Here is a 13,431-nt window from a genome sequence, read left to right as displayed (position 1 = left end):
CAAACTCTAAGATAGTTTGATCCTCCAATAAAATTAGAAGTACACTCTTTCAAGAACGGAGGAAGTGTGTCAGATGCCACTAGTAATAATTAATATAGCTCACGAGGCATAAGTTAGTGGTGACAATCCTTTTCGAAAAAAGCGGTAGTGACAATACCAGACAAACCCTTGATGGTGCATAGAGTCGGTTGGAAACACACCCAGGACACGTACGGTCGGAATACAGAAAAGTAACCCTGCCTACAGCCTAAGATAAGAGGGCAAGCCGGTTGCGCAACACACATGCATGCATGCATACGTACATACGCTCACTATGTTCAGTGAACCTGAAGAATTGTTTTCTTATATTCGGACGAGGTGTAGCATACGTTGCACCTTGGGAGGGACCAGCATATATCACCATACCGACCTCGTTGACCCCTGCCCACTCCCTCGTTACCTAATAATTTACTTGTTTTTCTTGTTGTTGTTTCCATAAGAGGGTCAGCCTCATGTTCCCAAATTAGGACAGGGTTCACTCACCTGGGTCTGAGTGGGAGTGACGAACCAGGCGGCAACAGGTGTCCGGCTACCAGAGAGAACCGTTGGATGCGATGCTGCTCGAGAGACAGACAGCAACCGCACCACAGCCACCAACAGCGATAGATGCGCAATGGCCACATGGTGATGCAGTGATGCCGATGCCGATGTAAGCAAGCAAGCGCGGCCACACATTGACATCCCCAGCCATCGGGAGAAAATATCGCCTGGGGGCCGGACCGGACGTACTGCAGCTGCGGCTGCGGCTAGCTAATCTAGCCTAGCCTAGCTAGCACCAAGTTGCTGCTCGATCATGTCTAGTTGGGCTGCCCCCGCCTGCCTGCCTGCCCGGTTGCTGGTGCAAGATACCGAGGAGGCGGACGGGAAGGGGACGGTGAGGTGACATAGACATACACCCCCCCGGCCCCCGCCGTCGGCGACCTGCCTCCTGTCCAGCCTATAAGTAGGCGGCCATGCGCTAGCTGCGACAGACAAGAGAGAGAGAGAGACACCCACACCCACACCCACACAAGAAGGGAAGCGACTGAGCATCCAAGGTAAGGTCGTTGTTGGTTGCAATGGCCGGCTGCGGAGGCAAGGATGGCCTGTACGCCGTGCTCGGCGTCTCCAGCGACTGCTCCGACGCAGAGCTGCGCAGCGCCTACAGGAAGCTCTCCATGGTCCGTCCCTCCTCTGCTCTTCTAAGCTCTCTTCTTCGTCGTCTTCTTCTCTTGTGTTAAATTGTTATTAGATGATTCCTTCCTCTGTTTCTTGGCTCCTCTGTTTCACGTACCGCTGGTTAAGTAAATGGGATGTACGTTTTGCAGAAATGGCACCCGGACAAATGCGGCTCCGGCGGCGTGGAGGCTCCGGCTAGCTGCGACAGACAAATGAGGTATGTATCTATGCATGTATGTTGCTTTCTTTATTATTGTTGGTTGGTTCACCTCTTGTTGGTGCTTTAATTTTACTTATTAGGGTGCAGGAGACATACTGGGAGACATCCTGGAGGCCATGAACCACACACCCCCACACGTAAGTGAGAGTCAAGTCACGCTGCTGCTGCTGCTGCTGCTGCTTATAGTTATACCAGTAGATATCATGAAGGTTTGAGCACTTATTACTTACTTCCTCCGTTCCGAATTACTTGTTTTGTATTTTTCTAGATACGAATGTATCTAGACTTATTTTAGTGTCAGATACCTCCGTATCTAGACAAATCCAAGACAAATAATTCGGAACGGAGGGAGTACTTATGAGCTATTCAGCACCATATATACCAATACTAATACCATGCATGCATGCAGCAGGAAGACGGCGACGGCGAGAGCTCGGACGATCTGCACAAGCAGTTCGAGGAGCTCTTCCTCAAGCCCGACGCAGCCTACTCCTCCTCCTCCTCCTCCTCCTCCTCCAAGACAAGGGCCGCCGGCAGGAAGTAGGCTCCCAAGATGAATGAATCATCTTCATGCGTGGTCGTGGAGATTTCATCCGTCAGAATAGATCATGTCATGCTAGGCTATTGCTAGCTATCCACGGAGAATGACCCAAATTAATGTTGAATGTTCAGCTAGAGTAGCATAATACGTATAGCCTAGTAGTCACTAAATGAAAAATTTATTTAGGCGTCATGCATCCACACCTGCCTAGACTATGATTTTCCACCTAGCTTGTGATTGTGATTTCTAATACGACTATGCGTGAATTCAATAACATTTGTGACATCTTTCCAAAAGAATAAGTACTACGTACTCTATAAGCAATTCTATCCACATTCCGCCCTGCTCATACGTAATATACTTTTGATAGCTCAGTCGACTTGCCAAAATTGGGTACGGATACCGGGTTCAGGTAGCCTTTCTTTTACAGAAACTATTAGTATTTCTAGGCTTCAAAAATTCGGATAAAGCTGTAAATGTACATATGTGTATGGTTTACTAGCTAATAAAACTCGTCAACATAAATTCGTACGTGGAGATGCGACTGTGGCTAATTTCATCCGTCAGAATAGATCATCCTGTGTTGTGTTGCCTAGCAAAACTCACAAGACAGAAGCGCACAACAGATGCCATGTCATGCTAGGCTATTGCTATCCATCCACGGAGAATGTTGAATGTTCAGCTAGCTTAGCATTGCCTAGTCACTAAAAATTTATTCAAGCGTCATCCGCTCATGCATGCCTACTGGAATGCCAGATGAAACCTAAAAGCATCGAGTACTTTGCTTGCAATTAATAAAAAAACAAGTGTGCCGGTTAGAGCATCTATAGCCGGACTCAACAAATTCGGCTCCTCAAACGCCGAGGGCACTGACCGGGCACTCCTTATATCCGCGTCTCCACACCCATGTATCTCGTATTTCATCCCCTATTTTCATACTAAACCATGCAACATTGATAAGAAGTACGTACATCATGAGCGGACAGACAAATGCACAATCGGTTCATCAAAAGATCATAGCCGAATCATCAAAAGATAGCAAAGATCAACATAAAACACATAATACGGTAGACAAGTTCAAACTACAACTAAAAACTTGAAATAAAGACGGATTTCCACCACTTCCTCGCCGGCCCTTTGCCCTTCCGGTCGCCGGCGTAGTTGTAGGAGTCTGCAGCAGGAGGTGGGTCCACGTCGGAGCCGTCAAACCCGTCGGAGGAGGAGGAATCGGAGACGAGGATGAAGCCTTGCAAGCACCGGACGAGTCGATCTTGCTGACACTTGAGTTTGGCCACCCTCGCTGCCTCTGCCGCCTCCCGAGCCGGAGCTGCTTGGCGTTGAGCCTCCGAGCCGCCGGGCCTTCGTCTCCGCCTCAGTCAGTGACCGGCGGCACGTCCACTCGAAGAGACGTTCCTCCTCATCGAGCACCCGATGGCGGCGGGCGGACTGTGCAGACTCGTCGGACCCGCCCGCCATCTCCCTAGCCCTCTGCCTCTCGCGGCGGGCAGCTCGTGCCTCCAACTCTGGAGTCCGCATCCGCGACATTGGCTAAGGGGGCACTAGAACCTAGCACAGCCCGCGCGGGGCATCGGCTGGAGGTGGAGGAGGCCGTCGGGCGGGAGGAGCAGATTTGGCAGGCCTCACTGATCGGCTGGAAGGGTCGGCGATGGCACGAGGGGCGACAGGGGGTGTCGCACCGAAGCCGAAGCCGTCGCCGCCCGTATCGACCCGCGAGCACTCGAGGGCGATGTAGAGCACCAGCTCCTCCTTTTCTCTCGAGCTGCCGTCGAAGTGGCTGTTGGTACTGGACATGGTCGCCGGCGCTATGAATTTGGCAGAATGGGGAAATGGGACCGTCGGAAAGGGGAGGAGATGAGAGCGGAGTGAGCTAGGGTTTCTGTTGTACGGGGGTTTTGTGGGGTCGGGGTGGGACAATGGTTGGCCGGGCTGATGTGGCGGGCGTGCCCGGGTAAGCCGCCGCCGCCCGTATCGACCCGCGAGCACTCGAGCGCTATGCAGAGCACCAGCTCCTCCTCTTCTTTGGAGCTGCCGTCGAAGTGGCTGTCGGTGCTGGACATGGTCGCCGACGCTATGAATTTGACAGAATGGGGAAATGGGACCGTCGGAAAGGGGAGGGGATGAGAGCGGAGTGGAGTGAGCTAGGGTTTCTGCTGGACCGGGGTTTTGTTGGGTCGGGGTGGGACAATGGTGGGCCGGGCTGATGTGGCGGGCGTGCCCGGGTGCCCGGACCGCCTCATATCCGCCCTACATTTGGGACGGATATGAGGGGTGCTGGTCAGCCCGAGCGTTTGAGGCCCTTTTAAGAGCTCTGGTTTGGTTGGTATTTTGTGACCGGTCAGTGACTGGATGGCCTGCTCGGGAGTATGAGATGGATATAGGGCGCCCGGTTGTAGATGTTCTTAATGACTAAAATTTGTGTCAACTTAAAAAAATGTTTTTGCTGTGTTTTGAACTGTAAAACGTATTATATTTAGTTACAGAGGTAATACAGTATTACTCACACTATCCCCTGCCCAAAATATACTTTTGATAGCTCAGTGCACTCGCCAAAAGCGGGTTTGGACTTTGGAGACCAGGCTGAGTCTCAAGTAGCATTTTATGTTTAATGAAAATATTATTTCTACACCTAAAAATGATAACAAAACATGTACAAATATATGAACCATGTACATAATCATTTCTATTAGCCTACAAATTATCATATTATTTGATTAAACTTTGCATACAAATAGAGAGTATACATAGGTATTTTTTTAAAACAATCGAAACCTTTAAAGAGCATTAAAGATATATATCAAATTCAGGGCTCACTACCCTGCCTCCAAGAAATTGCGCTCCATCGACTTGGGCCATCGGAGATGGGACGAAAGTACCAATCAATGGCATTACCCAATAGAATTGTTCTTGAGAGGCTCCAAGATTGGAAAAGGCTCAAGAATTGTTCTTTTTTTTGCAGGGAACCAGTAAGATGCTTGACACGTAAACCAGATGGTAAACATCCACTGCAGAAGTGCAACCCCCACCAATTATTCAGAGAAAGGGAATGAGACCGAAGAGAAAGTAACCACGAAGAAGAACTCCTTGGGAGAATCAAGGGGAGTATACCATGGATCCGAATTTTGCACGCACCCGAGCCTCGAGTGCAAGACTGGGGGAGAAATCCCAGTGAAGAAGGCCCTCCATTGTCGTAGATTAGAGGGAGCTATTGGCGTGGTTGGAGGTGGGTGGAGGAGGAGATGTGGGAGGAGCCATCTCCAACGACTGTGAAGGGATAATACAATAATTTCGTTGGTCCTAGCTACGGGACAATCGACATCAAGGCCCGGCTGCATCAGTACCTGGTGGATTTCAAACATCTCAGAAATAACATTGTATCAAGCTCCTCGAGTTCCACCATCATCATTGAGCTAGGGGTAATCAGCTTGTAGGTGTGACCTTTTCGATGATTGGTGGTATCAATAGCAAGGAAGCCATCGGTGGAGCCAATGAAGTGGTTGTGCTCCGTGAAGGGGTGGACCCTGTGGAAACAGAACAACAAGAATCCCGCCAAAAGCACAACCACATGTAGCTTGGCCGGAGATGGGATCAAATGCCATGAACGACACATCAGTCGAAAGCGACCCTAGACCCTAAACCCAATGCGAGGAGCGAGGGCCCTGTTTTTCTTATTTCATTTGTGTTTCTTATTCTTTTCTAAAAAATGGACACAAATTAGGAAAAAAATCATAAATTAAAAAATGCGTGAAATCTAAAAATTGTAAACAACTTTGGAAAATGATCTAAAAATTGAAAAACTGTTCACAAATTTAAAAAATGTTTGCAAAATTTAATAAATGTCATAAATTCAAACAATGCATGGAAAATCCAAAGAAGTTCAAGATTTGAATAAATGTCAATGAAACCAATAAACTACTCATGAGTTTTTTGAAAAAAAATAAGAATTTAGAAAATTAATTAGTTAAAAGTATTCTCTTGAATTTTAATGAAGTTGGTGCATTTCAAAATATTCACGAATTTTACCAAATTTTACGAAGTTGAAAAAAACTAATTGTGTAAGAATCAAGAATTTCAAAAATAATAAATAAAAAAGGGAAAATAAAAAAGGGAAGTGAAACGCCAAAAAAGGAAATGGGAAAAGTAAAAAAAACATAGAAAACTCTAAAAAAGTAAATTAAAACCGACAAACGAGCTAAATAAGGAAAACCTGACCTTCCCAAACCGACGGGAAATGCGGTCAGAGAAATACCAGCGAACAGGGGTGCTCGTTTGGTCATTAACCGTGGGACTCCCTATTTGACGCTCCATGCGTCAAAGTAGTCGGGCACCGAGTGGGCTGGCCTATCAACAGAGAACTGTAGCGACAACACCATAGGGATTAGATTTCTTCTCAAGAAAAGGAACATAGCGGCTCTATTTTTTTAGTTTTTTAAGTCGGTTTTTCTAATTAAAACGCGAATCCTGTTTTCACACTGCGAATATGTTTTGAAATTTTAAAACAAAATTTGAAATTTCTAAACATTTTTAAAAGTCCTGAACAAATTCTGAAATCTCCAACAAAAATTGAAAATCTCGGACATTTTTCTTGAATGTTCTCGAAGAAATTTCTAAATCCTTAAAATTTTCGAAACTTGAAAATTTCCCAAAGAAATATGGAAAATCATAACAAATTTGAATTTTGCATTAATTATGTAGTCACTAAATCTCTTCCTCAATGCATGTTTCTCTTTCGCAAAAACATTGTCAATTGATGTCGGGCCTGTGATAACACGCTTTACGTGTCTCATCAACAGTGTTGTTTGTTCCGTTCTCTTTTTCTTTTTTCACCACTTATGCCTTTACAGATGTCATGACAAGTCAGGAAGAAGGAATCATCGCAGGTTCATATCCTTGTTTTTTAAATGAATTTTTAGGTTTATATAATGTGCATTTTTGTCGAGATATTGAGCGCAGACAACATCTGGTACTATGATCTTGCATTTTCTGATGTATGGGGTGGTATACATTTTTTTAAAAATAAAGAAAGGGTGTTTGTTTAGTTATTGTCACGTCTTTCTTTTTTCGACATCAATGCGACATAAAAATTTCTTTCGTTTCATAAAAAAGAAACATAAAAAATTTGTTTACTGAAATAATACATTTTCTAGCATTTTTTTTATTTCAACGCCTTGTTTTTAAAACGAACAACCATGCTTAGTATTTGCGTCTCAAGTTTAAGGTTGTTCATCGTGAGATATCGGATGGCATGCCTCATCCTGCCATACCATCCCATTTCATATATTCACAGGTTGGTCGATTGGTCCTCATAAATTTAGTACTAAGTTATATCATACTATATATGATTTCTTTTTTCCAGTTGTCAAAAGGAGATTTACATAGATTGGATTACTTTCAATCAAGATTCTTTTGGCAAGGAGATAGCAAGAGAAAGAAATATCGACTAACTAAATGGAGTGTGGTTTGTCATCCCAAAGACCAAGGTGGGTTGGGCATTGATGACCTTGAGGTTAAGAACAAGGTCCTCCTCGGCAAATGGTTGTTTAAATTACTGACAAAAGATGGTGTATGGCAAACCCTCCTAAGGAGAAAATATGTGGGTTTCAAGGTGGTATCCCAAATATACTGAAAGCCTGAGGGTTTCCACATTTGGGACGGGTCTAATGGCTATGAAGAAATATTTTTCAACTATTTATTCTTTTTTTGATTAAGGACGGCTCGTAAATTAGATTCTGGGAGGACAAGTGGCTAGGAAATGCCACACTCCAGGAACAATATCCAGCTCTATACAACATTGTGCTCCAATCCTAAAACATCCTGTTTCAGCGGTTGTCCATGGTGCAATTCTCACATGGGTCAGATGTATTTCGATGAAACCTCCATGAAAATGGGCAATTCTTAGTGAAGTCTACGTATAGAGTGTTAATCCAGTATGATGTGCTAGTTGATAACAACAAAAAGATCTGAAAGATGAAGATACCTCTTAAAAATAAAATCTTTGTATTTTTTTATTTTTCATTTATGTAAAAGGACCGACCTTGTTTGACTGTGTGCATCTTAATTATGCTTGATCTGAGCTATCCGTTTTGGATCCGATGGATGGACTATCTGGTTCTCAGTCCCATACACAGTGGCGGAGCTTCATGGGGGCCAACCTGGGCGGTGGCCCCCCCAGCTCAAAGAATTTTTTTGCATGCATACCTATGTATTTGATCCAGTTTTCCACTAAAAATCAGCATATTGTGATTTTGTTTGCCCCTCCTAGCCAATGCCCCCCCATGATTTTATCCCAAGCTCCGCCACTGCCCATACATGACATACATTTGTAGGGACCGAACGACCGACGGCAAGGGAAGCGCGCACACACACATGCAGATGCAGCCTCACATCGATCGCATTGAGTGGATGTGGAGTGGAGAGCCTTGTCTCGATGCAATTGAATCACGGACAGGAGAACATGCAGGTCGGTGTACCCTACCCTACCCTACCCTACGTGAATACTCGTACGCATGGGATGCCGATGGACTCACTGACTGACCCTGCCATACCTACCAAGCGGCGCGCCCTACTATCATAGATAGAGTACTCCTACAACTATGTAGAGGTAGCCGGCCGGTAGGTAGATCCACGATGCGTACACCATGCGTGCAACTAGTGGTGGTCCGTCCGTCGTCAACTACAACTAGTGGATCGCTCGCTAGGTACACCGACGGACCGCGTACGGCACACAACAGTAATATATATGCCATGCTATGCGTCGCACAGGACAACTGTCACCTTCGCACCAACGGCGTCCTTGAACATCTTGTCCCAAAGTTTCTTCTCATCCATTCCTCAAAAAAAAAAAAAGAGAAAAAGTTTCCTCTCATCCAAATGTCCTACATGTCGGCAGACTTGTCTTCCTCGCAAACTGGCCATAAAGCAAGGGGCGCAGCCGCGCAGTGTTTTGGCAGAATGTGCATCCTCGGTTTCATGACCAAAATCACTTCGCACCTTACAAACTTGCACGTAATCCATGATCAAAATGTGAAGTTGCTAACCATCGATGGTACACGATCTCATGCTCCATCGTCAAGTATTGCAGCGCAATTGCGCACGTGACCACCACGCACATGGATCATGAAAATCCTAAGAGCAACTTTAACGGGCCGACCTAAACGGACGGTGCTTTTTGTCCGCTCTTTGTCCGTTTGGGTCGACCCGGCAGACATTAATGTCCGGCGTTGTATTTGGATCGGCGCGAGCGCCCAACGCTGGCCCAACCCATTTCGTCGGCGCGCTAAAAAAAAAGTATTGCAAGCATTTTGAAAATAAATACATGCATTTAATTAAACATAAAAGCCGGCTATGAAGGCTGGCGAAAGTCCACACTACATTAATTAAAACACTAAAAACTAGACGACACGCTGCCCTAGGCGTCCTCGTCGTCGGCGGCGGATGCGTCGGGACCGGTGAGGTCGATCAACGTCGGCGCAGGGCTGGCCCAGGGGAACGCCATGTTCCAGACGGCGGTGATGTCAGGCTTTGCCGCCGCTGCTTGCGCCGCTGTTGCCTGGGCCTGGCGCGCCTCCTCTTCGGCCTCGCGCTCGAGCATCTGCAGGCGCTCGCCCTCCCGGCGCTCCTCGGCCAGCCGAACGCGACGCCAGTGGTCGAGGTAGGCCACCTCCTGCTTCTCCATCGCCCCGAGCCAGATCGACGGAGCGCTGACCCACTCGCGCACTACTCCGGTCCAGGAGTAGCGCTCGAGGTAGGCCGGCTCCTCCGGCTCTGCTTTGGGCGGGGACGGCGGGGCCACCGCCGGCACGACGCAATCGCCCGCCACGGAGAGGGCCATGGCCTCTGCCATGGCATCCTCGAAAGCCGCCTCGTCTGCCTCCCTCCACCGCTCCTCCTCCTGGCTCTCCTTGATGGTCGCCTGGTAGGCGGCCTCGGCCTCCTGGTCCTCATCGCGGACGACGAGCGCGGGCGGCGACAGGCTGTGGTCGACGCCGCGGACGCCGCGTCGCCTCGCCTCCTCGTGCTCGAAGGCGAACCATCAAGCCCAGTTGGGCGAGTCGACGGCGAAGTGCGGGTCGACGCGCTGCTCCGACGTCAGCAACACCCGCCGGCGCCGCACCTCCTCCGCATGGGCCCTCGCCATCCGCGGCGCCGCCGGCACTGGGATCCTCTCCGGAACCAAATGCTAGTCATGCGGCAGCGTCACATGCGGGTACGACAGAGGCACGCGGTGGTGCCAATGCCACTCGGCCTGGTGCAACGGCACGTTGATGCGCTGCCTCTGACGGGGAGCGCGCGCCGACGCGGGGAGGACAGGGAGGGAGGGGGAATGGCGGGCGGGGGCTTTGCCCTTGCGGTTGCTACCGATGCCGGAGAAGAAACCCATGCTAGCGGTGGCGAGGGTTGTCGCCGGCGTGGGGGCAGGGGTGTCCAGATGGGGACGGGGGACGAGTGGTAGTGGATGAGGGCGGCCCGCCGCACGCCCGGCTTAAAAAAGGACGACCGCCTTCGCTGACGCGTGGGCCCAAGGTGGGCGGTTGTCATAAATTATGTTGACCGTCGTAGTTGGACCGCCGCCAGGTGGGGACGCGGCGGACGGCGAGGAGACGCGCGGCGCGTCCGCTTCACATCTGCGCCGATGCATTCCAGGCGCAATTTTGCGCCGGAAATGGGTCGGTGCGGACGCTGGGCGGATACGATTTGAGTTTGGGTCGGCGCGTTGGGCCGTCACTTTTGTCCGCGCCAACCCAAATGGACGCGGACGGTGGAAATGGGTCGCCCCATTAGAGTTGCTCTAAGTTTTGCTTCTTGTTGCTCTATATGTTGGTCAATTCATTCATTCACTCAATATTGCAACTTGATGATCATCACGTTGTATAACCCCGAATGCGTTGCCGCGATGTACTAAACAATGAAGGGCAGACCCATCCACGTTGATGCATTGTTGCATGAAGTTCAAGGTGTTGGGGAACACAGTATTTAAAAAAAATTCCTACGATCACGCAAGATCTATCTAGGAGATGCATAGCAACGAGACGGAAAAGTGTGCCCACGTCCCCTTGTAGACTAGAAGTGGAAGCATTTAGTAACGCGGTTGATGTAGTCGAACGTCTTCACGATCCAACCGATCCAAGTACCGAACATACGGCACCTCCGTGTTCAGCACACGTTCAGCACGATGACGTCCCTCGAGCTCTTGATCCAGTTGAGGACGAGGAAGAGTTCCATCAGCACGACGGTGTGGCGACGATGATGATGAAGTTATCGGCGCAGGGCTTCGCCTAAGCACTACGACGATATGACCGAGGTGTTAAACTGTGGAGGGGGCACCACACACAGCTAAAAGAAGACTTGTTGTGCCTTTGGGGTGCCCCTTCCCCCGTATATAAAGGAGGAGGGGAGGAGGCGGCCGGCCTAGGGGGCGCACCAAAGAGGGGAGTCCAACTAGGACTCCCAATCCTAGTTGGACTCCCTTTCCTTTCCTGGAGAGGGGGAAAGAGGGAAGGGAGAGGAAGAGGAGAAAGAAAGGGGGGAGGGGAGCCCCCCTCCCTAGTCCAATTCGGACTCCCTATAGGAAGGGGGCACGGGCACCCATTGTAAGCTGCCTCCCCTCTCCCCTATGGCCCATGTAGGCCCAATATTCCCCTGGGGGGTTCCGGTAACCCCTCGGTACTCCGAAAAAATGCCCGATTCCCTCGGAACCATTCCGATGTCCGAATGCAACCTTCCAATATATGAATCTTTACCTCTCGACCATTTCAAGACCCCTCGTCATATCCATGATCTCATCTGGGACTCCGAACAAACTTCGGTCATCAAATCACATAACTCATAATACAAATCGTCATTGAACGTTAAGCGTGCTGACCCTATGGGTTCGAGAACTATGTAGACATGACTGAGACACATCTCTGGTCAATAAACAATAGTAGAACCTGGATGCTCATATTGGCTCCTGCATATTATACGAAGATCTTTATCGGTCAAACTGCATAACAACATACGTTATTCCCTTTGTCATTGGTATGTTACTTGCGTGAGATTCGATCGTCGGTATCTTCATACCTAGTTCAATCTCGTTACCGGCAAGTCTCTTTACTCGTTCCGTAATGCATCATCCCGTAACTAACTCATTTGTCACATTGCTTGCAAGGCTTATAGTGATGTGCATTACCGAGAGGGCCCAGGGATACCTCTCCGATACACGGGGTGACAAATCCTAATCTCGATCTATGCCAACTCAAAAAACACCATCGGAGATACCTGTAGATCATCTTTATAATCACCAGTTACGTTGTGACGTTTGATAGCACACAAAGTGTTCCTTCGGTATCCAGGAGTTGCATAATCTCATAGTCAGAGGAATATGTATAAGTCATGAAGAAAGCAATAACAATAAAACTAAACGATCATTATGCTAAGCTAACGGATGGGTCTTGTCCATCACATCATTCTCTAACGATGTGATCCCGTTGATCAAATGACAACACATGTCTATGATCAGGAAACTTAACCATCTTTGATTAACGAGCTAGTCTAGTAGAGGCACACTAGGGACATTCTGTTTGTCTATGTATTCACAAATTTACTAAGTTTCCGGTTAATACAATTCTAGCATGAATAATAAACATTTATCATGATATAAGGAAATATAAATAAAAACTTTATTATTGCCTCTAGGGCATATTTTCTTCAGTCTCCCACTTGCACTAGAGTCAATAATCTAGATTACATAGTAATGATTCTAACACCCATGTAGTCTTGGTCCTGATCATGTTTTGCTCGTGGAAGAGGCTTAGTCAATGGGTCTGCAACATTCATATCCGTATGTATTTTGCAAATCTCTATGTCTCCCTCCTTGACATGATCGCGGATGGAATTGAAGCGTCTCTTGATGTGTTTGGTTCTCTTGTGAAATCCGGATTCCTTCGCCAAAGCTATTGCTCCAGTATTGTCACAAAATATTTTCATTGGACCCGATGCACTAGGTATTACACCTAGATCAGATATGAACTCCTTCATCCAGACTCATTAATTTGCTGCTTCCGAAGCAGCTATGTACTCCGCTTCACACGTAGATCCCGCCATGACGCTCTGCTTGAAACTGCACCAACTGACAGCTCCACCATTCAATATAAATATGTATCCGGTTTGCGACTTAGAGTCATCCAGATTAGTGTCAAAGCTTGCATCGACGTAACCATTTACGACAAGCTCTTTGTCACCTCCATAAACGAGAAACATATCCTTAGTCATTTTGAGGTATTTCAGGATGTTCTTGACCGCTGTCCAGTGATCCACTCCTGGATTACTTTGGTACCTCCCTGCTAAACTATGACAGCCTGATTTTTTCCCACTCTTATTTGCCTGATTTTCATTTGGATTTATTTTGAAAGTTGGGGTTTTTGAATCTTTTCATATGGACTTAAACACTTGGGTACCCTTGGCTTTCACCCAAGTG

General features: G+C 47.8%; 1 protein-coding gene across 5 annotated transcripts; it reads left to right on the top strand.

The window, feature by feature from the left end:
- The first annotated feature begins 767 nt into the window (after nucleotides 1-767).
- Nucleotides 768-2,237, top strand: LOC119273376 (dnaJ homolog subfamily B member 1-like). Of its 5 annotated transcripts, none has more exons than XR_005134838.1 (4): nucleotides 768-1,199; nucleotides 1,347-1,414; nucleotides 1,505-1,626; nucleotides 1,830-2,237. XR_005134838.1 is itself a non-coding variant. In XM_037554554.1 (4 exons), exons 1-4 carry the CDS (start codon nucleotides 1,098-1,100, stop codon nucleotides 1,976-1,978), a joined length of 369 nt encoding a protein of 122 aa, XP_037410451.1. In that variant the 5' UTR covers nucleotides 768-1,097; the 3' UTR covers nucleotides 1,979-2,237. The 5 variants fall into 5 exon arrangements, 2 of the variants coding, with proteins under 2 accessions (XP_037410451.1, XP_037410450.1); XR_005134840.1 differs by having other exon boundaries at nucleotides 1,498-1,554; XM_037554554.1 differs by having other exon boundaries at nucleotides 1,505-1,554.
- The last annotated feature ends 11,194 nt before the right edge of the window (nucleotides 2,238-13,431 follow it).

Source organism: Triticum dicoccoides, chromosome 3A (assembly GCF_002162155.2).
Source record: "Triticum dicoccoides isolate Atlit2015 ecotype Zavitan chromosome 3A, WEW_v2.0, whole genome shotgun sequence".
Classification (NCBI taxonomy): domain Eukaryota; kingdom Viridiplantae; phylum Streptophyta; class Magnoliopsida; order Poales; family Poaceae; genus Triticum; species Triticum dicoccoides.
This window is presented reverse-complemented; position numbering and strand designations above follow the sequence as displayed.